Source organism: Oncorhynchus clarkii, chromosome 26, assembly GCF_045791955.1.
Source record: "Oncorhynchus clarkii lewisi isolate Uvic-CL-2024 chromosome 26, UVic_Ocla_1.0, whole genome shotgun sequence".
Lineage (NCBI taxonomy): Eukaryota > Metazoa > Chordata > Actinopteri > Salmoniformes > Salmonidae > Oncorhynchus > Oncorhynchus clarkii.
In genome coordinates this window covers 8,052,826-8,078,080 of record NC_092172.1, presented here as the reverse complement: position 1 = coordinate 8,078,080, position 25,255 = coordinate 8,052,826, and the positions used below count along the sequence as shown (strand labels likewise).

Genomic DNA, 25,255 nt, shown 5'->3' with positions numbered 1-25,255 from the left:
CGCTGGTCTTGTCAGGTGGCTCAGCACTAGTCTGGTCAACGATCAGCTGGTCTGGTCGAAGGTCAGCTGGTCAACGGTCTGCTGGTCAATGCTGGTCTGGTCGGGTGTCTCAGAGCTGGTCTGGTTGACAGGTCAACACTGGTCTGGTCGGCTGGTCAACGTTAGTCTGTTCTACAGTCAGCTGGTCAACGCTGATCTGGTTGACGGTCAGCTGGTCAGCCAACTGGTCTGGTCGACGGTCGGCTGGTCAACGCTGGTCTGGTTGACGGTCAGCGGGTCAGCCAACTGGTCTGGTCAACTGGTCTGGTCTGGTTGATGGGTCAACTCTGGTCTGGTCGAAGGTCGGCTTGGATACTGCAGAGCTGATGGTGGGTGCGCTTTTTAAAAACTTTTATCTTCATGGTCTTCTTTTCACCTCAAGATTGTAAGACCATAACACTATTCCTTCGGATGTCTAGGCCTACTAAAAATGTATGTGTATGTGCTAAATTGATATAGCCACTAATCTTTCAGAGAGGATGAAAACTAATTATTTAAAACGTCTATATTCCAGCACAGTAGGATCCTATGAAGTCTTCGACAAAGTCATCTGAAGAATCTGCGGCCTCTTCTGTGTCATGTGAGTTGAGTTACTAACCTAGTGAAGCTTCCTTTCCTTCCTCTCTTCCCGGTTGGTGGGAGGAGAAGAATCCTATTAGTTTGCTCCATAATGGCGGACACGTGTGGCCAAGTACTTCTGGGGTCTGGATTAACGGTCCTTTCCCACCCCCTCATGTACATCAAAGTTCTAGTTCAGGTAAGATCTATATATATTGAGATTAAATAAACCAGAATGTTTGATCCTGCTAGCTTTACGTCGAGGCCGGCTCTGTAACTGACAGGCTACTGTAGCTAACGTTAGCTACAACAACAGCCATAACGAATAGCTAGCTAACTATAACTAACGTTACTTTCCATACAGCTGATAAATTCAAACTGATCTCATGACAATATTATCTAAGCAGTTTACTTATCGTTTCAAACCTTATGTTTCTATAGCTAGCTAGAATTAGTAGCTAGGGGGTTGACGCCACGCAAAGGTTAAGAGCTAAGCTACGTTAGCTTGTTAGCTAACTAAGGAAGTAGTTTTGACATTTTTGTCGGTTTTGTCGCAGATAAACAATTACATTGTTTTACAGTTATTTATATCTAGCGGTTTTGTCTAGGAGGGATGCAGCATTTGTCAAATTTGACTTTAAGTAGCAGGTTATGAGAAACAATGACATGTACTGTAACAGGTTGGGAGAATTAGGTTAAATTTAGCGAAAGTGTTAGGGTTAGCTAAAATGCACAAAAAAAAAACAACTAATTTGTACCTAAATTTGACACAGTATCCCAACTAGACATGACCCTATTTAGCCAGCTGTCATTTTAATTTGTGTGACATTATCAATACCTTGAGAGTAACGACTGGCTAACGTTAGCCGGCTAACGTAACTAGCTCTCATTCAAAACGTTCATGACAGGATGGGTGCCCTTTGGCCCACTCACCCGAGTAACGCGGGCTAGAAAATGAGTAAGGTTATAACACAACCGGGTACTTCGCTGGATCGTAATGCATTACCGTGTGTGCTGTTAGATAAGATGTATGATAATTTTACTGTGTCAAATGTCCGCAAAGAAAGTCAAACATGTATTATATTGTTAAACTAGCTAGCTAGCCTAGCAAATGGTACTAGTTCTAACTATAAATGACTGACATTTGGCCTCGTTCACTGCAATGTGTTATATAATTACCCAGAGCCTAATAAATGGCAATTGCACATGTACTCCTTTTTCAGGTTGGACATGAACCTCTCCCTCCGTCCATAGGAAGAAACCTGTTTGGTAGACAAGTGTACCAGCTGCCAGGACTGTTTGCCTATGGTGAGACCTGAATTCCAGTCTACCCACTTGCAAAATGATTAGCTGGTTTTTCTATTGGCATCGGGCTGGTTGCACAAGTTAGTTGAAAGTGGGTCGTAACTCTACAGGCCACCTTGGTATTATTTTTGGTATTGACTCGCGCATAGACAACTCTAAAACAGCGGTTGTGAATTATGAAAGATAGTCCTGCTCCCTACTGGGCGTAGTTTATACGCACAGTAGGAAGCAGGTGTAGGGTGTTTAATTGGTGCGATCTTAAATGATATTCACAGAAAATACTAGCAATTACATTTTTCAAACGTATGTGAGCTCCGTGTTCATATTTCACAACCGATTTTTCGAGTTGCCTATGCGCGAGGCAATAGCAAAATAATACAAAAGACAGTACAGAATAGGGCTGGGCGATATGGCCAAAATATAATATAATGGTATTAAAAATAAAGACGGCACGTTTGCTTTTATTAGTAGTGCGAGACCGATCCGAGGGTGCCAACAAATACTGTTGACTAACCCCATTCCGTACAAATTTTCGCCACCGCGGCATTCAAATGCGGCTGCAATGAAAATTAATGCGACTGTGTTGGCATAAAAATATGGGGTGTGAACTACGTTTCTATTCAAGCTTTGATTTACATGTTAATTGCCCGATAGTTTTGGAGAAAAGTTTAAAGAAACGGACCGCTCTGACGCCGTACGTTAAATCGTGACATAATTATTATTTTTTTAAGACCCAACGGAGCTCATTGCCTTCAGTCAAGGTCTCGTCATTGATTTTGCTGGAAAGGGGAGAAATTGACCTGGAAGTATTATGCTTTTTGGGCACTAAAATAAGGTTGATTGTATGTTACAACGCAAAGTATAAAAGTGTGTTAGCTAACTATACATTCTAATTGATTTCAATGGGTCTTTCTAAATTTTGATTGTTTTATACTGTTCAACTCAACTTCAACCAAAAATACATTTCAGCATTTTCATCAATTTCTGCATTTCCTGCACTCATTTCAGATAATTTACACACTGCCACATAGGGCTGCACGATTTGTGCAAACAATCTAGGCATTTTGACCAAATGTTGCAATTGCGTTTTGACTTGTGATTTAGAGCAAAACAGTTGGGTGAACTGTTGGAATCATGGAAATTGAATGATTATTCAAATTCGATAGTTAGAATATAATAGTGGGCTCTTTAAATAGTGTTTGATATGACAACAAATTAAAATGCCAGGGAGGAGTTATTGTGACAGGGCAGGAACCAAAGTGTTGACAAGTGTTTCCTAGGGGACCCTATAATCTTTGGCTACGTTTTAATGTTTTCTCTTAACTACTTAATTTAACTAACATATTGTTTTGCGCATTCCTCTTTGATTTAGAAGAAACTGTTGCACGAACAAACATGCAGATGTACAGTACCAGTCAAAAGTATGGACACCTACTCATTCAAGGGTTTTTATTTTTACTATTTTCTACATTGTAGAATAATAGTGAAGACATCAAAACTATGAAATAACACATATGGAGTCATGTAGTAAGCAAAAAAGTGTTAAACAAATCTAAATATATTTTAGTTTTTTCAAAGTATCCTTGATGATACTGTAGCTTTGCATACTCTTGGCATTCTCTCAACCAGCTAAATTAGGTAGTCACCTGGAATGAATTTCAATTAACAGGTGTGCCTTGTTAAGTTATTTTGTGGAATTTCTTTCCTCCTTAATGCGTTGTGTAGTGAGTGACAAGTTAGGGGTGGTATACAGAAGATGCCCTACTTGGTAAAAGACCAAGTCCATATTAGGGCAAGAACAACTCAAATAAGCAATGCGAAATGCCAGTCCATCATTACTTTAAGACATTGTCAGTCAATCTGGAAAGTTTCAAGAACTTTATAAGTGTCTTCCAGTGCAGTCGCAAAAACCATCAAGCACTATGATGAAACTGGCTCTCGTGAGGACCGCCACAGGAATGGAAACCCCAGATGTACCTCTGCTGCAAAGGATAAGTCCATTAGTTACCAGCTTCAGAAATTGCAGCCCACAGAGTTCAAGTAATAGAAACATCACAACATCAACAGTTCAGAGGAGACTGTGTGAATCAGGCCTTCATGGTCAGATTGCTACAAAGAAATCACTACTAAAGGACACCAATAAGAGACTTGCTTGGGCCAAGAAACACGAGCAATAGACTTTAGACCGGTGGAAATCTGTCCTTTGGTCTGATGAGTCCAAATTTGAGATGGTTGGTTCAACCGCCATGTCTTTGAGACGCAGAACAGGTGAACGGATGATCTTCACATGTGTGGTTCCTCCCCGTGAAGCATGGAAGAGGTGGTGTGGGGGTGCTTTGCTTGTGCCACTGTCAGTGATTTATTTAGAATTCAAGGCACACTTGACCAGCATGGCTACCACAGCATTCTGCAGCGATACACACTTAACCATCTGGTTTGCGCTTAGTGGGGCTGTCATTTGTTTTTCAACAGGACAATGACCCAAAACACACTTCCAGGCTGTGTAAGGGCTTCATGAAATGGAGCCTTTGCCTTGGCTGAGCAACCGCACGCAAGCCTAAGATCACCATGCGCAATGCCAAGTGTCTGCTGGAGTAGTGCAAAGCTTGCCGACATTGGACTCTGGAACAGTGGAAACGCGTTCTCTGTAGTGATTGAATCACACTTCACCATCTGGCAGTCCGACGGGTGACTCTGGGTTTGTCGGATGCCAGGATAAAGCTGCCTGCCCCAATGTATAGTGCAAACTGTAAAGATTGTTAGCGGATGAATGTTGGTCTGGGGCTGCTTTTCATCGTTCGGACTAGACCCCTTAGTTCCGGTGAAGGGAAATCTTAACGCTACAGCATACAATAACATTTTAGATGATTCCATTCTTCCAACTTTGTGGCAACAGTTTGGGGAAGGCCCTTTCCTGTTTCCTCATGACAATGCCCCTAAGCACAAAGCGAGGTCCATACAGAAATGTTTTGTCGAGATCAGTGAGGAAGGACTTTTCTGGAGTGCACAGAGCCCTGACCTCAACCTCATCGAACACCTTTGGGATGAATTGGAACACAGACTGCGAGCCAGGCCAAATCGCCCCACATCAGTACCCGACCTCACTAATGCTCTTGTGGCTGAATGGAAGCAAGTCCCTGCAGCAATGTTCCAACATCTAGTGGAAAGCCTTCCCAGAAGAGCGGAGGCTGTTATAGCAGAAAATGGGAGACCAACTCTATATTAATGCCCATGATTTTGGAATGAGATGTTCGATGAGCAGGTGTCCATATACTTTTGGTCATGTAGTTTACTGGAGCAGTGCAGAGCTGTTGTGAAGGAAGTTGTCAAGGAAGTGAGTTTCTGTTTATACAGGACCTCGCACCTACTGTCAACCAATCATATCAATCCAGAGCTATACGGATCTCTTTGTTACAAAATTTGGGAGGCGCATGACATTTCAGTACGGACTACGGCGCTCAGTTTGGCCTCTGCATGCCTCTGGAGGCTCCGCAATTGTCACACCCTCCGAACACATTTTCAGATCAAGCATAATACACTGCTCAAAAAAATAAAGGGAACACTAAAATAACACATCCTAGATCTGAATGAATGAAATATTCTTATAAAATACTTTTTTCTTTACATAGTTGAATGTGCTTACAACAAAATCACACAAATTATCAATGGAAATTGATCAACCCATGGAGGTCTGGATTAGGAGTCACACTCAAAATTAAAGTGGAAAACCACACTACAGGCTGATCCAACTAAAAATTATACACCCAATGAAGGCTACTGCCCCTTTAACTAGCATTGATTTTGTACCCTGTGTTGTCTTCTCACTATTCAAACCCCACAATCAAATAAACAGCTTATGAAACTCAGCCTAAAGTAGGTCTACACGGGTACAATAAGTTGGACCCTTTCCGAAATGGATGTGCCTTTCCCACCCGACCCGATATGCATAAAATATGTATTTTTAAACGGAGCCTGTTCCGAATGGACCCGAGGACAGCCTGACCCGTTGCAAAAAGGACCACGGCAAACAGACCAGCGCTGGTTCGAACCTTAGACGCTGTTCAGATCCGAGAGTAGAAAGGGAAAGAAACGTCCAACTGGTCGCTGCCAGCGCCATCAATAAACAAGTGATATTGGCCAAATTATCCAGTTTACGTGTCCTTATTAACTGCCAATGACTAAAAACTATTCCTATTGTGTTTCATTGATGTTTAGCATATTAAAAACTTTACTCACATTTCGTAAAACAATAATTGTCGTCTTCCTCACGGTTTAGCTGTTGGGGATTTGAGTGCCAAATGCATCAGGGAATTGCATGCATATAGGCATAAGCATCCACTATATGAATGTTCATGTAAAAAAAAAATATATATATATATACACTGCTCAATAAAATAAAGGGAACACTAAAATAACACGTCCTAGATCTGAATGAAATATTCTTATTAAATACTTTTTTCTTTACATAGTTGAATGTGCTGACAACAAAATCACACACAAATTATCAATGGAAATCAAATTTATCAACCCATGGAGATCTGTTTGGAGTCAGACTCAAAATTAAAGTGGAAAACCACACTACAGGCTGATCCAACTTTGATGTAATGTCCTAAAAACAAGTCTCAGTAGTGTGTGTGGCCTCCACGTGCTTGTATGACGTGCCTACAACGCCTGGGCATGCTCCTGACGAGGTGGCGGATGGTCTCCTGAGGGATCTCCTCCCAGACCTGGACGAAAGCATCCGCCAACTCCTGGACAGTCTGTGGTGCAACGTGGCGTTGAGGGATGGAGCGAGACATGATGTCCCAGATGTGCTCAATTGGATTCAGGTCTGGGGAACGAGCGGCCAGTCCATAGCATCAATGCCTTCCTCTTGCAGGAACTGCTGACACACTCCAGCCACATGAGGTCTTATTGTCTTGCATTAGGCGGAACCCAGGGCCAACCGCACCAGCATATGGTCTCACAAGGGGTCTGAGGATCTCATCTCGGTGCCTAATGGCAGTCAAGCTACCTCTGGCGAGCACATGGAGGGCTGTGCGGCCCCCCCCAAAGAAATGCCACCCCACACCATGACTGACCCACCGCCAAACCGGTCATGCTGGAGGATGTTGCAGGCAGCAGAACGTTCTCCACGGCGTCTCCAGGCTGTCACGTCTGTCACATGCTCAGTGTGAACCTGCTTTCATCTGTGAAGAGCACAGGGCGCCAGTGGCGAATTTGCCAATCTTGGTGTTCTCTGGCAAATGCCAAACGTCCTGCACGGTATTGGGCTGTACGCACAACCCCCACCTGTGGACGTCGGGCCCTCATACCACCCTCATGGAGTCGGTTTCTGACCGTTTGAGCAGACACATGCACAGTTGTGGCCTGCTGGAGGTCATTTTGCAGGGCTCTGGCAGTGCTCCCCCTGCTCCTCCTTGCACAAAGGCGGAGGTAGCGGTCCTGCTGCTGGGTTGTTGCCCTCCTACGGCCTCCTCCACGTCTCCTGATGTACTGGCCTGTCTCCTGGTAGCGCCTCCATGTTCTGGACACTACGCTAACAGACACAGCAAACCTTCTTGCCACAAATTTATTGTCAATCAGTGTTGCTTCCTAAGTGGACAGTTTGATTTCACAGAAGTGTGATTGACTTGGAGTTACATTGTGTTGTTCAAGTGTTCCCTTTATTTTTTTGAGCAGTGTAAATAAACTGTGCTGTAGACTACAGTCAGATGGCAAACCATTTTTGTTGACGGGGTGCAAGATTTATTTTGCCTAATTTTTAAGATATGTTGGTGCTTATAATTTACGACATTTTGGTAGGCTCTTCGTTAGTCAACTTGTCTAAATTTGATACATACAGCTTATCTTCTGTCATTATGTTGGCCTAGAAGACTAAATAAGCCCTTGCTCACCAGAATGTCAAATTGTTAGAATGAATGCAATCTTGTTGACATCAGAAAAGTTTTCTGCCATCTCTGCTTCTTTTGTGGAGCAAAGACATTTAGGGACTGGGAAGAAAATGCAATAAATAACAAGGAAAGATTTGGCTAACTTTCCAAAATACATTAGTTTGACCGGTTGTAAGGAAATGGAAAGCTGTGAAAGATTTCAGTTAGGCTTGGATGCATATTTTATGTGGTTAAAATACAATCAGCTTTTATGATGCTGATAAAGATAACATCTCTACAGATGGCATCTAAATGTGGATTTGCATGCTCTCAAGATGCTGAAAGAAATCAACCATATTTCTCCACTCCTGTTCCCGAGTTAAAATGTGTCCTTTACTTGGTGTATAATTTTACTGCAAGAAATGCTTAGTTCTGCAGGAGTTCATATTAAGGCGATGTGAGAGGTTATAGACCTACAGTCAGTGTCCAGATTTCAGCTTTTATTTTAACCCATTTGAACAGTAGGCTACAGTTCAAATAGACCTATGGCACGTCAAGAGAAGTCCCTGTCTTGACTGTCAAATTTTTATAGCACCTCACAATCATCACACACAACATAGCCGGCACTGCCATCATCCTCTTTTACCACTTCACCAAATCTTTTTCAACTCTCCATTTCGTGGCTTTTCTCTGATTGAATTAAACTCCGACATTGTCCTTTTTGCCTCCGTGGATCGATGTTAACTCTTTCTGCCCGTTCGCAAAAGTGTTTTGACGGTTGGCGTGTTGGATATTTGGCTGTTGTACAGTTAGGCCCTAAAGCTTATATGCATAGGCACTAATACCAGAGAGCATAAAATAATGAAAGAAAAAAATATATTTTGCCTATAGATACATTTTTTGATTTTTTTTTATGTATTGTTTTCTCTTTATTCAACCTGGCCTTCATTCACGCAATATTTCATGATACTAAACCAGCCTGCCCAGCGGATATAACCTGCGCAGCACTGCTAGTGATGGATTTAAAACTAGACTTATCTTGGTGTTAAACTCCAACTAGTAGGCTACCGGAAATAAGACTGGCCTATCCGTACCATACAGTCTGACTAATGAACATATTTTCTGTGTCCCTTTGATACTCTAATTTCTGTCTTTTAGCAAAGCACATCATAAAGATTGATGGCAAGGCAGGTCTCTTTAATGGCCTAGCCCCCAGGCTCTGTGCAGGGACCATCGGCACCCTTGTACACAGCAGAGTCTTGCAGGTGGGTCTAGCTAACAAGCTGGCTTAATGTAGCTTCTTAAATAAATGTTATCTGATGTTTCCAGACCTCAGCAGTAGTCTAGCCTCAAACATAAATAAATGGGAAATGTGATCGCATTCTGTATTGAAAGTCATGCTCGTCAGAGTATAAGCTATATGCTGGCTTGGGAATTGACTCTGACTTGAACTGCATTGGCCTTTCACTGTCTTAGGATGGTGAGTGTGACAAATGCTATTTGTTTCTAAATTCATAAATGGCAATGTGTCGACACACCACTATGGAAATGGATCTCTGTTGAACTAATCATTGCTGTCTTTAACAGAGATGCCAGGATGCAGGCAAATATGAGGTAAATATTTTGGCCTGGTTATGGATTAAATTGTATAATTGTCTCTTATTTATTTTATTAAATATTTTATCTTTTAAATGCAGGCTGTGGATATGGGTGGTCAGTTTTCAATCTTTTTTAGGTCTCCGGAACCAGTCAGAAAGCTGAAGAGGGATCCTTGCAGCATGTTGTGAATGAGGTATGAATTCATTTGTTCAGTAAAGCAGATGGTTTGACAGATGTCTTCTTTTTTTTAGCATGTTATTGCTTTTGACAAAATATTCAGATTTGTTTCATAGTTCTGTAGGACGTGGCTTGAACAGACCTTATTCTGTAAATTGTCGCTTAGCTGTCTTTTTTTCACCATACGCAAGTAAGTTAATATCTGGAGCGGAGCTGGTTCTTGGTGTAAGGGGAATTATCCCCAGCTTAAGCTGTCCAAACTGGATTCATGGTTTCTCCCAAATTCTGCATCTCCATTCTTTCGGTTTTTCTTTTACTAGACAACCAAAGAGATGATAGCCCGCTCCTGTGCCACGATCGTCACGCACCCCTTCCATGGTAATTGTACTGTTTGTGTCGAGCAACTTTTGTCATGTCACCCTTTGCCTCAAATGTTCTCATAGGAGAATGACTACTGCATGGATACTGGCTTAATGGTTTATGTTATGTTTGTTCCAAAGTGATCACCTTGAGATGCATGGTCCAGTTTATCGGTAGAGAAACCAAGTACAGGTGAGTTTTTCTTAACCTAAGTTCAATATGTGTTTATACGATTTATAGCCATGTAATACTGAATATTACAAATGTTTCTTGTTTTCTTGCAGTGGAGTGTTTGATTCCATCGTCACTGTCTACAAGAATGAAGGAGTTCTGGGATTCTTTGCGTAAGTATGATCTTCCTTAGGCTACATGACCATTGTTTCATCAAGGGCAACCTTTAGTCCTGACCTGCTAAATTACTAGAATACATTTGACCTCAGTAAATTCAGTCAATCCTTTTTGAAGTTATTTTTAAAAGTAGGTTTATGCTTGCTCCTGAATCTCGCAAATGAATTGTTGTCTAGAGGCCGTTTTCTCTGGATGTCTGTACCATGACCTCTTTTTCCCTGTCGTCTTAACCTCTGACTAATAGCTGTGCTCTCATGCAGAGGCCTTATTCCTCGTCTGCTGGGTGACGTGCTGTCTCTGTGGATCTGCAACATGCTTGCCCACCTCGTCAACACATACGCCATTGACGACTCAGTAAGTCAGAAGGATTTGGAGATTTTTGGCACTTGTTTAAAGGTCCAATGCTGCCATCTTTATCTCCGTGTCAAATCATTTCTGGGTAACAATGAAGTACCTTACTGTGATTGTTTTCACAGGCAGGCCAAAACTCCATCCCACCAAAACAGGCTGAACATTCAGGCGGCCTTTTCAGACTGTTCTTACACTAAAAGGGCATTATAATTTTCACAGTATTATTCCAACCTCAGTGTGGTATTCTATTTTTTATTTTAAACACAGGAAAACCACATTTTTGACTGCACTGGGCCTTTAAAAGTAGATGTGGACCTCACATAAAAGTGATCCTGTACTGAAGTACATTGTCAGTGTAGAATGCATGGGTAAGTGATTATTCATTTTTTATTTATTTTATATCCTTTCCTCACAGATGAGTCACACAGGAGAAATAAAGAACTGCTCTCAGGCTGTGACTGGGGTAAGTGTACAGCATTTGTTTTAAATCTATAATTTATCAATGTAAGGCCATAACACAGGCAACTAGTAATATCATACAGGTAATAAACAGTTGTTGGGATTTTTATTGGGGTCCAGTGTGGCTCAGTTGGTAGAGCATGGTGCTTGCAACACCAGGGTTGTGGGTTCAATTCCCACGGGGGACCAGTACAACATTTTAAATAAATGTATGCACTCACTACTGTAAGTAGCTCTTTATAAGAGCTGCTTAATTACTAAAATGTTAATGTATTTCCTTGGTTGCTGATGTTGTCAATTTGTATCTCCCTCTCGTGTTCCAGTTCTTCGCCAGTATGCTCACATACCCCTTTGTTTTGGTGTCAAACCTCATGGCTGTCAACAACTGCGGGTAAGTAGCTGCATTTGGATGTTTTTTTACACCAACATCACCAGTCGGTGTAAATTCATAGACCAATAACACAAAGCCTTTCAAATAGGTCTGGGCGATTATATCAAATTAATTTGTTTTGGGGTAATATTCTAAATATCTGTATCACAAGAATCCAAGTTTGTTTTTAGGAGCATTTGTCCCCTTGATTTCGTTTCGGTCTCGTCTCCTTCAATCCTTCTGTGCTGTGTATACCTTCCCATTTACACCAGAGATGCGTATATAATGACGAGATGCTCATGTCTCTGCCCCAACAATGGGAGGGAGTCATTGTCCCGAAGGCAGGCTAAGGTCCAAAATAAAACCCATGGAAACGCATTGGTTTGGCGAGAGTGAAACCTCACGCTTTGCATCTTTCTCTGTTTACACACACCAAACTCCTCCCCTGCCACTCACAACATATATGAGATCACTTCTTCCTCTCTGACAAGTGGATTCAACTCTCTATTTGCATTTGAGGTTTGGTTGAACAGAATCGGTCATATGAACACCAAAACAGTTTACTGTAATAGAGAAATTAGCCTGTCTAACAATACCCTTTGTCTCCACGGCTCAGAGCAGACAACTAAAATGGGAATATCGATTCTCTAAAATTAATGATCAGTTTGTTGCACGGTATTGCAGTACTTTAGCCAAAGACTGTAGTCGGTTTTCTAAATGTGCAATAAGCTTAAGGTAGGTCACTTGATTTCCAACATCTGACTAGGATGCTGTTCAAACAGTATTCCAAAAAAGCATGTTGAACTAATACAATTATTAGTGGAATGCTTATTTAGCCTATGTATAATTTCATAAGCTCTGAATTCGTTAATTATTGCTGACTGTTTGAAATGTAGTGTATTTTACCTTTTATTTTGGGGGGGTTGATAAATTGTGAAACAGCCATAACTAAAGAGAGGTATGTTTGTGGCCATATCGCCCATCCATCATTTCAAACCTCTGCCAATGATGGCTAGTTTCCAGGTTACATATAAGGCTCGTCCAAATAGGTCCCTCACTCATACCACTCCAACAGTCCTAGGAAAACTCTTGCTTGAGACCATTGACCATTTTAAAAACAATTACCCAGAAATCATTTGACAGCGATTTAAATTGCTCCATTGGACCGTTTAAAGTTTCCCTGTAGTGAGTGGTTTATGTCTGAGGCTGGCTGTCCACGTAAGCACTCCTGTCTTTTACAGTCTGGCTGGCGGCCTCCCTCCCTATGCTTCAATATATCCAACCTGGGTGGACTGCTGGAGGCACCTGAGCCTAGAGGTAGGTTGCTGCTACACAAAAATACAGATGTAACCATAAGATCCTTAGTTATTCACGTTGGTTAACGTGTTAAATTTTATTATTATGGATGAATTTGTGCTGTTTAAGCTGTTCCTGTTTTGTGTTTGTATCCTCTCTATTTATAGGGAAACATGAGCAGAGGCAACAGTTTATTTTTCCGGAAGCTGCCTGTGGGGAAGACTTATGCAACCGACCAGAAGAGATTTTTTTAAGTCTTGAACTACCTGCATAGAATCTAATTGTAATAATATAAATTGACATTGCCTGAAAGGGGGTGGATCGCTGGCATCTAATCCTTTGTATGCACTTGTTTACGATTTTTTTTTTTTTTTAAACAACCTGTCCGAGTCTGTCATCAAGTAAAGATAAAATTGCATTGTTTTACAGCAATGTGCTGCTTTGATTGGAAATGTGAAGAGCTTTATTTTATTATATAGAAATTTGTAAAACTGTACTGCAGGATAATTAAATGGAGCCGTTTCACATTAAACCAGATTGCAATAGTTCCCAGTTCTTCTTTCTGTGATGGGAGACTAAATTGTATGTCACCTATTGCCAATATACAAACCATCGGAATACCCTGTATATCTGGCTGGCATTGAGTGGAGGCCCTCCCTGAATATAAGATGGAAGTTTTAGCTAATCTGCATGTAATGTTTAATTCAAAAGTTATTGGGACCTTGTATTGATGTATGTAATCATGCGTTAAGGTAACCTGGGGCCACACTGAGCTATGGAGAGTGAGTTGACATGTCTATGGCCTTGTCGAAGCAGTCAGGTGCTTGTATTAACTCATTTGACTGATCCAAATAAAGATGCTTTTTTGGACTTTTTGCTTTCATTCTCCAGTGTGTAGCTAGTCCCCTGAAAACATTGACGCAACATGAATAGAATGGCAATAGGCGATTAGTTTCACAGAAGTACTCGCAGGTAACAGCCCCAATATTGTGGCAAAATGCCCCTTTCATAATATTTGTAAATGGTAACATCTGAAATAATGTGGCGATGTCTTTTCCACAGCGTGTTAATTGTTTCCATCTAGACAAAGGGCAAATGTATTAATGAAAAAAAGCTTTTTTTATTCTTTCATGGACCATTGGTACAATAATAAACCAAAACATGTCTCCAGCCTCGCACCAAAGAGTGAGAAGTGGCAATTAGTGCTGTGCAGATTGGTTCATGTTTTGGATACAACTGGAGAGTATCACACACTTCCCCTGAAGAGCCTTAGGCGTAGTACTGCAGGTTGGCCTTCTTTTTAGCTTGTACTTCCAAGATGCCTTCCATGTAGTCCTCATGATTGAGCTCAGTTGCCCCCCTGCGAAGGGCGATCATACCCTGGGAGAAGGAAAGTAAAATAAAATCCTTGTTTGTGCTTGTCGTTCCTAAATATATTGATATAGTTTAAGAAAAAAGGGCAAATGAAGTCTTAAAATCAAAACCTTGACACACAGGTGACTGAACAGTATTTCACCGGGGGAAAGGAAACAACGTAACTGTACTTTAGTTAATAGGGCTGGTTTGTTCTTTCACAAATTTGTGCATGTTTAATGTGAGAGGTATGACTCACCGCCTCCACACACGCTGCTTTGCACTGGGCGCCGTTGAAGTCATCAGTGCACCTGGCCAGCTCCTCGTAGTTGACATCAGGGCTGTGGGGAAAAAAATACAAATAATCAGATTCTGAATAATACATGAGGAACCCGTGTATAACTTTGAGCTAGACAGTACATTTAATCATAACCTGCATATCAATTTGGCTAATGTAGGATGAAGCATAGTGGATTGGTCCGAACCTGACGTTCATCTTGCGTGAGTGAATCTGCATGATGCGGGCTCGTGCTTCCTCATTGGGCATTGGGAACTCAATCTTACGGTCCAGACGTCCAGAACGCAGCAGTGCGGGATCTAGGATATCCACCCTGTTAGTGGCAGCAATAACCTGGCAGAAGAGGATCAGAAATTCAAGGTGTCTGCGTAAAGTATAGTAGTCTGGCTGACACCTAACTCAAAGTCCTCCTGACCTCAGTTTGGAAAGACTTTTGATGTGGTTGATAATGAAGGGGGCTGTGCTTTTTACTGATCATTTCTCCTCTGTGTCTTTCTCACTCAAACACCCACACACAGCCCCCGATCACCAAATCGAAACAATGAGAGGTCTCAACCTCCCAGGAAAAAATAAAACATTTGAGCGTGTTTAAAATAACTTCTCAGTCCTCTTTAAAGTGAACTCTGTGGTGAAAGCAAAAATAAATAAAAAATTATTCACACTGCCCTTGCTTTTGAATGAGGACTCCGACTCTTTTGCCAGTTCACTTCACCTATTTTGTGGTCCCGAATCCTCTTTGCATTCACATTGCTATGTTTAGAAAGGAACTAACTTCCACTCAATGCACTGGGTTTTCAAAGTGCAGGACCAGCCATTCCAACAAAACGTGTTATCGTACAGCTAGATATACCTACCTCACAGTTTGGAAGCTAGATTGTATTTAGTTAAATATTAACATAATAAATTGAATAACAATAACTAAAGACTGAATAACGCTGTAATTAAAAAGTGTACACCCAATGTAGGCTACTGCCCCTTTATTAACTAGCATTGACTTTGTACCCTGTGTGGTCTTCTCACTATTCAAACCCCACAATCAAATAAACAGCTAATGAAACTCAGCCTAAAGTAGGTCTTCACGGGTACAATAAGTTGGACCCGTTCCGAAATGGATGTGCCTTTCCCACCCGACATGCATAAAATATGTATTTTTAAACGGAGCATGTTCCGAATGGACCCGAGGACAGCCTGACCCGTTGCGAAAACGACCACGGCAAACAGACCAGCGCTGGTTCGGATCTGAGACGCCGTTCAGATCCGAGAGTAGAAAGAGAAAGAAACGTCCAACTGGTCGCTGCCAGCGCCATCAATAAACAAGTGATATTGGCCAAATTATCCAGTTTACGTGTCCTTATTAACTGCCATTAACAAATGACTAAAAACGAGTCCTTGATGTTTAGCATATTAAAAAAAACTTGACTCATTTCGTAAAACAATAATTGTCTACCTCACGGTTTAGCTGTTGGGGATTGGAGTGCCAAATGCATCAGGGAATTGCATGCATATAGGCATAAGCATCCACTATATGAATGTTCATGTAAAAAAATAAATATATGTATATAAATAAAAAGGAGACAAGCTTAGGCCTAGCAATAAAGACCGAGAGAAAGATGGTTCTATGCCGGTGCCATGTTCCCAACATAGACTTCTTTACACTTGTCCGATAGGCTACTACTGCTGTACAGGCGTACAGGACGCCGGGCTAATTCGTTCATTTTCCATCCGAATATTCTAAATGAAGATACTCGTTTTAAATCGAACAATATAATGCTTAACTCTGGTAAGCATAAAACATTCCCTCTCTCACCTCAAGTTTAACTGTCGGAGTCAGTTGGAGTGCCAATAATAACCATACCACATAAAGGTTGCTTAGCTTTATTATGGTAATAAAAAGGGGGTCAAGTCATTGTTTAAAGGGAAAATACAAACAGGTTACTATATTGCGCCATTAAATTACGTTTGGCATCTTTCCATCTGATTGATCCTTTTCATGGTTTGAGTGCGAAAAGCATAGTAGGAGTACCGGTAATTCTATTTTATTGCGATATACATTACAGCTGGAATTTAATTTTTCTAATGAAAATGACTCAACAGAATGAAATCTTCAAAAAGGTTTAACAGGCTCGGTCTATATTGCAGCTATTACCAACAAAGGAGATTACTTACCGTTGGCCTACCAAACGACAGCAATAGGCTAATTCTATAACAAACGTATAATAATTATTAGTGACTAAACAATGAATAATACATTTAAAAATAAATAAATGAAAAGGTATACAATTGTTTCAAACTTGAATAGTGAGTTGTACACAGTCCATTTGGCCGTGCCAACGTTCTTCTCATCTTTGTCCACAACAACATTAATTTGTCCCTGAGGACAACCCCCTTGTCAGCTTCTTTTAGCTATACTCTTTCTCCTCTCATTTTCCTTCAATGAAAAATAACTCCATCTTCGCAATGAACAGTAGCCTAGTCCAAGGCTCCTTTTACTCTCCTCAGAGGTGAGCAGCTGGAACCAGTTTCAGCTGGACATAAGCTATACGTTTTATTGAGTTGCAATTGGCTGACATAACAAGCTCATGCAGTTATCACACAAACAATAAATTAACAAAAAGGACGGGTCCAGTCGGTAAATCAATTTTACCCAAGACAAAAGTCCAAATTTAGAACGCAGACCTGCTCTGGGTTTCAGGTCTGTTAGAATTTCAGATCCGTTAGACCTGTGAAGACCTTTAGTCTAAAGATCACATATTGCAAAAAAAAAATATCTGAACATCGTGTCAGTATAAACTCCAGGCATTTTGTAATGTCTGTGCATCCATGACAATCGCTAATCAATATCCAAAAACAGAACACGTCATCTCTCTTTTGTGGCACCAATGTGAGGAGTTATGGCAGGGGAAATGGTGCATTGTGTTCACAATTCCCAAAAAATTCAAACTTAAGTCAGACTGCCTCTCGAGATGGTCTCAGTTTGGTTCGCTTTGGGGGCTTTTTTGAGGGGTCTGAGTTCCTTTGGAGTTCACACTGCACACAAAAAAAATCAGCGATGAGAACCAATCAATAATGCATTTACAACGGCCTATCCAGACCAGTGCATCACCGCTCTCCCTGCGCTGAGTCACGCGAGTCGCATCAGCCAGGGTAACAATTTAGGGCCTTCCTCATAGCATAGTGAAACAGGCATTTCTCCTTAGGTACCAGGTATCTTGGGTACCTCAAGTACAGCTGATTAATAAAAAAATGTAAAGAACCGAGCAATACCTTAACTTGCATCTTGGACTGGAACCCGTCCAGCTGGTTGAGGAGCTCAAGCATAGTTCTCTGTACCTCCCTGTCACCTGATTTCTCACTGTCAAACCTGGAGAAATGAAAAAAGGATCAGAGGAGTGTGTCGATGCTATTAAACAGCTATGGAAAGCAACTGTGAAACCTCTCGTGAGTAGCAGTGGTTTACAGTGTAGGACTCATACAGTTTAACTGCACCACTCACCGTTTGGTTCCAATGGCGTCCAGCTCGTCTATGAAGATGATGGAGGGGGCCTTCTCCTTGGCTAGGTTAAAGGCGTCTCGGACCAGCTTGGCACCATCACCAATGAACATCTGGACCAGCTGTGGGCCAGCCAACTTGAGGAATGTGGCCTGTAGAAGGATGAAAAGTACAGTTGAAGTCGGGAAGTGTACATGCACTTACGTTGGAGTCATTAAAACCGGTTTTTCAACCACTCCACAAATTCCTTGTTAACAAACTACAGTTTTGGAAAGTCCGTTAGGACATATTCTGTGTGCATGACACAAGACATTTTTCCAACAATTGTTTACAGACAGATTATTTCAATCACAATTCCAGTGGGTCAGAAGTTTACATACACTAAGTTGACTGTGCCTTTAAACAGCTTGGAAAATTCCCAGAAAAAGATGTCATGGTTTTAGAAGCTTCTGATAGGCTAATTGACATCATTCGAGTCAATTGGAGGTGTACCTGTAGATGTATTTCAAGGCCTACCTTCAAACTCAGTGCCTCTTTGCTTAACATCATAGGAATATCAAAAGAAATCAGCCAAGACCACAGATTTCTTTTTGTAGACTTCCACAAGTCTAGTTCATCCTTGGGAGCAATTTCCATACGCCTGAAGGTACCACATTCATCTGTACAAACAATAGTACGCAAGTATAAACACCTTGGGACCACGCAGCCGTCATACCGCTCAGGAAGGAGACGCGTTCTGTCTCCTAGAGATGAACGTACTTTGGTGTGAAAAGTGCAAATCAATCCCAGAACAGCAAAGGACCTTGTGAAGATGCTGGTGGAAACAGGTACAAAAGTATCTATATCCACAGTTAAACGAGTCCTATATCAACATAACCTAAAAGGCCACTCAGCAAGAAGAAGCCACTGCTCCAAAACTGCCATAAAAAAGACAGACTACGGTTTGCAACTGCTTATGGGGACAAAGGTCGTACTTTTTGGAGAAATGTCCTCTGGTCTGATTAAACAAAAATAGAACTGTTTGGCCATAATGACCATCCTAATGTTTGTAGGAAAAAGGGGGTAGGCTTGCAAGCCGAAGAACACCACCCCAACCGTGAAGCACGATGGTGGCAGCATCATGTTGTAGGGGTGCTTTGCTACAGCAGGGACTGGTGCACTTCACAAAATAGATGGCATCATGAGGAAGTAAAATGTGGATATAATGAAGCAACATCTCAAGACATCAGTCAGGAAGTTAAAGCTTGGTCGCAAATGGGTTTTCCAAATGGACAATGACCCCAAGCCTACTTCCAAAGTTGTGGCAAAATGGCTTAAGGACAACAAAGTCAAGGTATTGGAGTGGCTATCACAAAGCCCTGACCTCAATCCTATAGAACATTTGTGGGCAGAACTGAAAAGGCTTGTGCGAGCAAGGTGGCCTACAAACTCTACTCAGTTACACCAGCTCTGTCAGGAGTAATGGGCCAACATTCACCAACTTATTGTGGGAAGCTTGTGGAAGGCTACCCGAAACATTTCACCCAAGTTAAACAATTTAAAGGCAATGCTGCAAAATACTAATTCAGGGTATGTAAACTTCTGACCCACTAGGAATGTGATGAAAGAAATAAAAGCTTAAATAAATCCCTCTACTATTATTCTGACATTTAACATTATTAAAATAAATTGGTGATCTAACTGACCTAAGACAGGGAATTTTTACTAGGATTAAATGTCACGAATTGTGAAAAACTGAGTTTAAATGCATTTGGCTAAGGTGTATATAAACTTCCGACTTCAACTGTAAATAAATCAACCTCTGCCTGTCGACACAATTGTACCTAAAGCAGAAAAGGAGTTGACACTCCCACACTAACAAATAACCCCTTGCTAAACTGCAAGCCAGAAGGTCAGTGTTTTGTTTTACCTTGGTCTGGGCAGCACAGGCCCTAGCCAGTAGGGTTTTCCCTGTGCCTGGGGGGCCATACATCAAAACCCCCTTAGGTGGCTGAATACCCAGGTTCTCAAACTTCTCCTTGTGGTTCATGGGTAGAACAATTGCTTCCACCAGCTGAAAGTCAGAAGAATAGCACCACGTAATTGCAGTTTTAGTAACATTCATATAGGAGTTTCTAAAGAGATAAGATACAAATGATAATATCGGACCTCCTTGATCTGTTTGTCTAATCCCCCAATGTCACTGTACTGTTCAGCAGGGCGCTCGTCCACCTCCATGGCTTTGACTCTGGAGTCGTACTCCGCGGGCAGGGTTTCCAGGATCAGGTATGAGTCCTTGTTTACCCCCTGATCATCACCACAGGGAAAGAGAAAAATAAAATGCGACACTCAAGCATGGCCAAAAAATAAATCCTTAGCTTGTTGAGCAGAGGGAGCTGCTATTCAAGGACACTCAAATGAAGGTAAAGGGGCTTACCACGAGGTCTCCCGGCTTCAGTTTCTCTGCATCCACCAAGCCAATGACCGGGAGGAAGTATGCCTGCAAGAGCACAAAAAGGGGCAACCGCTGTCAACTACAACTGCTGAATAACTCCTATTAATAACTGTTTAAATTTACTAAGAATGACACAGGAAAGGTACTGATCAAAATGCAGTTGAACTTTTAAGTAGATCGGACCAGTATTTCCTCTGGGAAAATGTAGCGGAGGGGCTGATTTATTTCATTTTGTTCTAGTGAATTTAAAAAAAAATACATTTTTGTCCAAAATGAATGCAAATAAAATTATGCTGACATCTAAAATATAATTTCAACCTCCAGAAATGAATAAAATAACATATTGGTCAAATTATTTTTTACAATTATTTTTTACATATTGCTAATAGCATATTATCAGGTATTGCCTGTAGCCCAACTGATGAAGAATAGTGGCTAGAAATAAATAGGCTGAAGCATTGGGTTTCCTATCTGCATTTACCCTATTGGGCTAATCATTAGAGTCCTGCATTGGGTCGGATCCCCACAGTCTTTCAACCCGTGGGTCGGCTTATGGGTCAGAACAATTACATGATGGTCGGAAATTTTTTAAATCGAGATAATACACATTTTAAAAACCCAGGAGTTTGTTGTGTTGCAAATTCCATTCGGTGAGCGGCGAGACAGACATAAGGCTACCAGCCATGCACCCATTGAGTGTGTGGAGCCGGGAACCGTCCCTTGTGGTGGTGTGGTGCTAAAACGTTACAATTTGTTGACGTGCAAAGCTTGTTCTCTCTCCCCAAGTGATAATACGAAACTTTGCCAAGTTTACTTTCCCTGGATAGCCTTGCTCACGCAAAATTGGTTAACATAGGCCTAAGTGGAGAAATAAAAATAGTGGTTACAATAAGAGAACAGGCTACAAAAATATAGTGGAAACCAGTGCTGCATGAGTGAAATCCCCAGTTTGGAAGGACAACACAGAAGATGGATGCAAAGCCTGCAAGCAGGTAGGCCTATTTGATTTAGATAATTCAGTTCATTATGGGCGGCAGGTAGGTTAGAGCGTTGGACTAGTAACCAAAAGGTTGCAAGATTGAATCCCCGAGCTGACAAGGTAAACATGTCGTTCTGCCCGAACGAGGCAGTTAACCCACTGTTCCTAGGCCGTCATTGAAAATAAGAATTTGTTCTTAACCGACTTGCCAAGTAAAATAAAGGTAAAAAATGTAATTATTACATTAATTCAGGCATTAGTTCAGTAGACCAGAAGCAGAACATATAAAGTGGTGCGGCTGGTAAAAGTTTGTGAGTAGCCTACTAAATAAATATAGCCTATATTCAATTTTGGGACTGGTAACTTGAATGCACCTCAAGAGGATTATTCATCTCACATAGAACACAAAACAAGGTAAATAGATAAACTATTATGCGGGTGTCAGACATTTCTATGAATTACTTGTTTTGTTTGCCGAGGAAAATTACATGTGGACTGTTCCAGCATCTTCAAAGTGCGCCTTGGAATAAATAGTTTTTTCATGTTCCATATTTTGTTGGCATGGCGGCAACAATTTTGCCGTCGCGCAGCGCCACAGCTAAATGACTGCTGAAGAAAACACTGGATTGGACATACTCCTAGTTACTACTTACCTGTCTTGTAGATGTTTTGATGACAGCACATTTGCCCTTCCTCTGGGAATCTAGATCTATATTTGCTCCATCCTCCTCCTGGTCATTTGGGTCCACATCCAGAAGCTGCAAGAGTTTTAAGACATCTGAAACTTAACCTGTGATGATCCAGACACTGTTGTATGGTCATAAACACCCATCACAAAAGTGAACTCCACAATAATTGAGCTTTACTAAACTGTTCAATACATTAAAACAATGTGACATTGAGACAAAAGTGTACATATTTCTTCATTTCTCCTACCTCAATGACATTGGAGACCAGGTATGGCAGGGTCTTGTTCACTTTGATCTTCTCTGTGTTTTCTTTGATCTTGTCCTTCATGGCCTGCAGCTCATGGGTTACCCTCAATACCTCACTCTTCATGATCTACAACATAAGAGTCCAATTGAATGTATAGACCTAGGCACAACTTATTCATATCGTCATTTCAAAAACGGAACGGTTTGAAGCTGAAGAAAATAAAGAATAGTGAGGGCCATCTGATACACCAATAACAGCTAAAATTAGTAGTTAGCTATCTAACGTTACCTTTATTTCATTGTCCAGAAGACGTGTCCGCTGAACGATCTCTTCAGGGGACATGTTGAGGACGTCTTTGCCGATCCCATCCTATTGTTGACAAACAAAATTGTAATTTTGATACAACGTACATCTTACTACTACCGTTAACGGTAACGTTATACAGTAATCACGATACCTAGCTATAAGCTAACTATCCAAACTAGCTAGCGGCTAATAAGACAAGGAAAATAGCCAGGCTAACGTTAGCTAACAACTTGCAGATAGGTTTACGAATCTGTGTGTGTGTAACGTTAGTTATCAGCTAACAACGTTAAGTGACCAGAAAGTCGATAACTAGCGAACTACCTTAACAGGCTAAACACCAAGCCAAACGTGTGTTTTATGTAACCAAGCTAACGTTAAGAAAAGTTTCCTGTGTCACTCTCCCATCAATTTAACAGGCTAGCTAACGTTAGCTTGTAGCTATGCTAGCTGATATAAGGATCAGCTCTTTAGTTTATTGGATACATGTTAACTTCATCGTGACGATCATATTCAAATAATAGACGTTTTAATCATAATAAATTGATGAACACATTCAAATCAGTTAATTCAAGGAACAAACCTCCACCTCATCCCAAACTGATCTGTCATTCAGTGACGCCATCTTTTCTCTTTTTCTTCTTCTTGGTAGTCGCTTATATACCTTTCTTTGAGGTTTATCGGCAGACTACCACCGATACGGTGTATTGCCGCCCCTTCCCTCCATTGTCCATTGCGGGAATCGGGAGGTAACACATCATATACAATACATTTTAAAAAGCATCCCACTCCTTCAGTCATAGTCCACATCACAGCCCTACACAGGCTTAAGGGCCTGAGAAAACAAAACATTCGTCGACAGGATTCAGGTTAACATTTGCAGGGCTGCAGTGCCAAACGGACTACCAGGACTCCTACTCAAGAGTCCCCGTGCCCAAGAACACCAAGTTAACCTGCCTAAATAGCTATTATCCCTTTAGCACTCACATATATAGCCATGAAATGCTTTGAAAGCATGGTCATGGCTCACATCAACACCATCATCCTGTCTGGGATGATAGTGTTGATATGAGCCCTGGATCCACTACAATTATACCGCCCCAAAAGATCCACAGACGACGCAAACTCTATTGCACTACGCACTTCCTTCACCCACCTGGACAAAAGGAATACCTACTGTATGTAAGTATGCTGTTCTTTGGCTACAGCTCAACATTCAACACCATAGTCCCTTTCAAGTTCATCACCAAGCTCAGGACCCTGGGACTGAACACCTCCCTCTGCAACTGGATCCTGGACTTCCTGAGGGGTTGCCCCCAGGAGGTGAGGGTAGGCAAGAACACATCTGCCATGTGGACCATCAACACAGGGGTCTGTGCTTAGTACCCTCCTGTACTCCCTGTTCACCCACGACTGTGTGGCTACGCACGACTCCAACACCATCATACATTTTTGCTGATGACACCACAGTGGTAGGACTGATCACCGACGGCGATGAGGTGTAACCGGTGTGAAATGGCTAGCTAGTTAGCGGTGAGCGGTAGTAGCATTTCAAATAGTGATGTCACTCGCTCTGAGACCTTGAAGTAATTGTTTCCCTTGCTCTGCAAGGGCAGGGGCTTTTGTGGAGTGATAGGTAACCATGCTTTGAGGGTGACTGTTGTCAATGTGTGCAGAGGGTCCCTGGTTCAAGCCCAGGTAGGGGCGAGGAGAGGGCCGGAAGCAACACTATTACAGAGGCAGCCTATAGGGAGGAGGTCAGAGACCTGGCTGTGTGGTGCCAGAACAACAACGTCAGCAAGACATCATGGACTACAGGAAACGGAGGGGCAAGCACGAAGTCATCCACATCGATGGGGCTGTAGTGTAGCAGGTCGAGAGCTTCAAGTTCCTCTGCATCTACATCACTAAGAAATGAACATGGTCCACACAGTTGTGAAGACAGCATGACAGCACCTCTTCCCCCTCAGGAGGGTGAAAATATTTGGCATGGGCCCTCAGATCCTTAAAGAAGTTCTAAAGCTACACCATTGAAAGCATCTTGACTGGTTGCATCACCGCTTGGTACGGCAACTACAAGGCACCCAACCTCAAAGTGCAAGAGGGTGGTGAGTTCGGCCCAGTACATCACTGCATTGTCCCTTTTTTGCACTAACTCTCTTGCACTGACTCTATGAAAACACTGGACTCTACTCGCACATACTTAGAAACCCAACTCACACACACATACTTTTTTGCACCAACTCTCCTGCACTGACTATACAGTGGGGCAAAAAAGTATTTAGTCAGCCACCAATTGTGCAAGTTCTCCCACTTAAAAAGATGAGTGAGGCCTGTAATTGTCATCATAGGTACACTTCAACTATGACAGACAAAATTAGAAAAAAAAATCCAGAAAATCACATTGTAGGATTTTTAATGAATTTATTTGCAAATTATGGTGGAAAATAAGTATTTGGTCAATAACAAAAGTTTATCTCAATACTTTGTTATATACCCTTTGTTGGCAATGACAGAGGTCAAACGTTTTCTGTAAGTCTTGACAAGGTTTTCACACACTGTTGCTGGTATTTTGGCCCATTCCTCCATGCAGATCTCCTCTAGAGCAGTGATGTTTTGGGGCTGTTGCTGGGCAACACAGACTTTCAACTCCCTCCAAAGATTTTCTATGGGGTTGAGATCTGGAGACTGGCTAGGCCACTCTAGGAATTCTAGTAATTATATGTA

At 41.7% G+C, this 25,255-nt stretch overlaps 2 protein-coding genes and 1 non-coding gene across 6 annotated transcripts; 2 read left to right on the top strand and 1 right to left on the bottom strand.

The window, feature by feature from the left end:
* The first annotated feature begins 612 nt into the window (after positions 1-612).
* Positions 613-13,610, top strand: LOC139384419 (mitochondrial carrier homolog 2-like). Its single transcript, XM_071129183.1, has 13 exons — positions 613-796; positions 1,821-1,905; positions 8,934-9,040; positions 9,363-9,389; positions 9,511-9,567; positions 9,872-9,929; positions 10,052-10,103; positions 10,196-10,255; positions 10,520-10,613; positions 11,026-11,073; positions 11,393-11,460; positions 12,681-12,756; positions 12,903-13,610. Exons 1-13 carry the CDS (start codon positions 710-712, stop codon positions 12,987-12,989), a joined length of 906 nt encoding a protein of 301 aa, XP_070985284.1. The 5' UTR covers positions 613-709; the 3' UTR covers positions 12,990-13,610.
* On the top strand, positions 11,183-11,258 carry trnaa-ugc (transfer RNA alanine (anticodon UGC)). Its single transcript has one exon. It is a non-coding gene; the product is annotated as a tRNA-Ala (tRNA).
* A 225-nt stretch (positions 13,611-13,835) lies between the features above and the next one.
* LOC139384417 (26S proteasome regulatory subunit 6A-B-like) lies at positions 13,836-23,832 on the bottom strand. 4 transcript variants are annotated; one of them, XM_071129180.1, is made up of 13 exons: positions 23,685-23,823; positions 23,112-23,363; positions 22,514-22,594; positions 22,226-22,351; positions 21,943-22,047; positions 20,293-20,355; positions 20,025-20,162; positions 19,786-19,929; positions 17,880-18,028; positions 17,651-17,747; positions 14,574-14,719; positions 14,348-14,429; positions 13,836-14,115 (listed from the first exon to the last, which is right to left on the bottom strand). In XM_071129180.1, exons 2-13 carry the CDS (start codon positions 23,151-23,153, stop codon positions 14,005-14,007), a joined length of 1,284 nt encoding a protein of 427 aa, XP_070985281.1. In that variant the 5' UTR covers positions 23,154-23,363; positions 23,685-23,823; the 3' UTR covers positions 13,836-14,004. The 4 variants fall into 4 exon arrangements, with proteins under 4 accessions (XP_070985281.1, XP_070985280.1, XP_070985282.1 ...); XM_071129179.1 differs by having other exon boundaries at positions 23,706-23,810; XM_071129181.1 differs by lacking the exon at positions 23,112-23,363 and having other exon boundaries at positions 23,706-23,832.
* Positions 23,833-25,255: the final 1,423 nt, after the last annotated feature.

Bases quoted from the DNA above. Each gene is read 5' to 3' on its own strand.
- LOC139384417 (XM_071129180.1), bottom strand. From the start codon at position 23,153: ATGGCGTCACTGAATGACAGATCAGTTTGGGATGAGGTGGAG. The intron at 22,352-22,513 runs GTAACGTTAGAT...CTTATGTTGTAG, and splicing joins TTCTGGACAATGAAATAAAG to ATCATGAAGAGTGAGGTATT. The intron at 17,748-17,879 runs GTGAGTGGTGCA...TCATTTCTCCAG, and splicing joins GACGCCATTGGAACCAAACG to GTTTGACAGTGAGAAATCAG.
- LOC139384419 (XM_071129183.1), top strand. From the start codon at position 710: ATGGCGGACACGTGTGGCCAAGTACTTCTGGGGTCTGGATTAACGGTC. The intron at 797-1,820 runs GTAAGATCTATA...CTCCTTTTTCAG, and splicing joins ACATCAAAGTTCTAGTTCAG to GTTGGACATGAACCTCTCCC. The intron at 9,041-9,362 runs GTGGGTCTAGCT...TGTCTTTAACAG, and splicing joins TACACAGCAGAGTCTTGCAG to AGATGCCAGGATGCAGGCAA.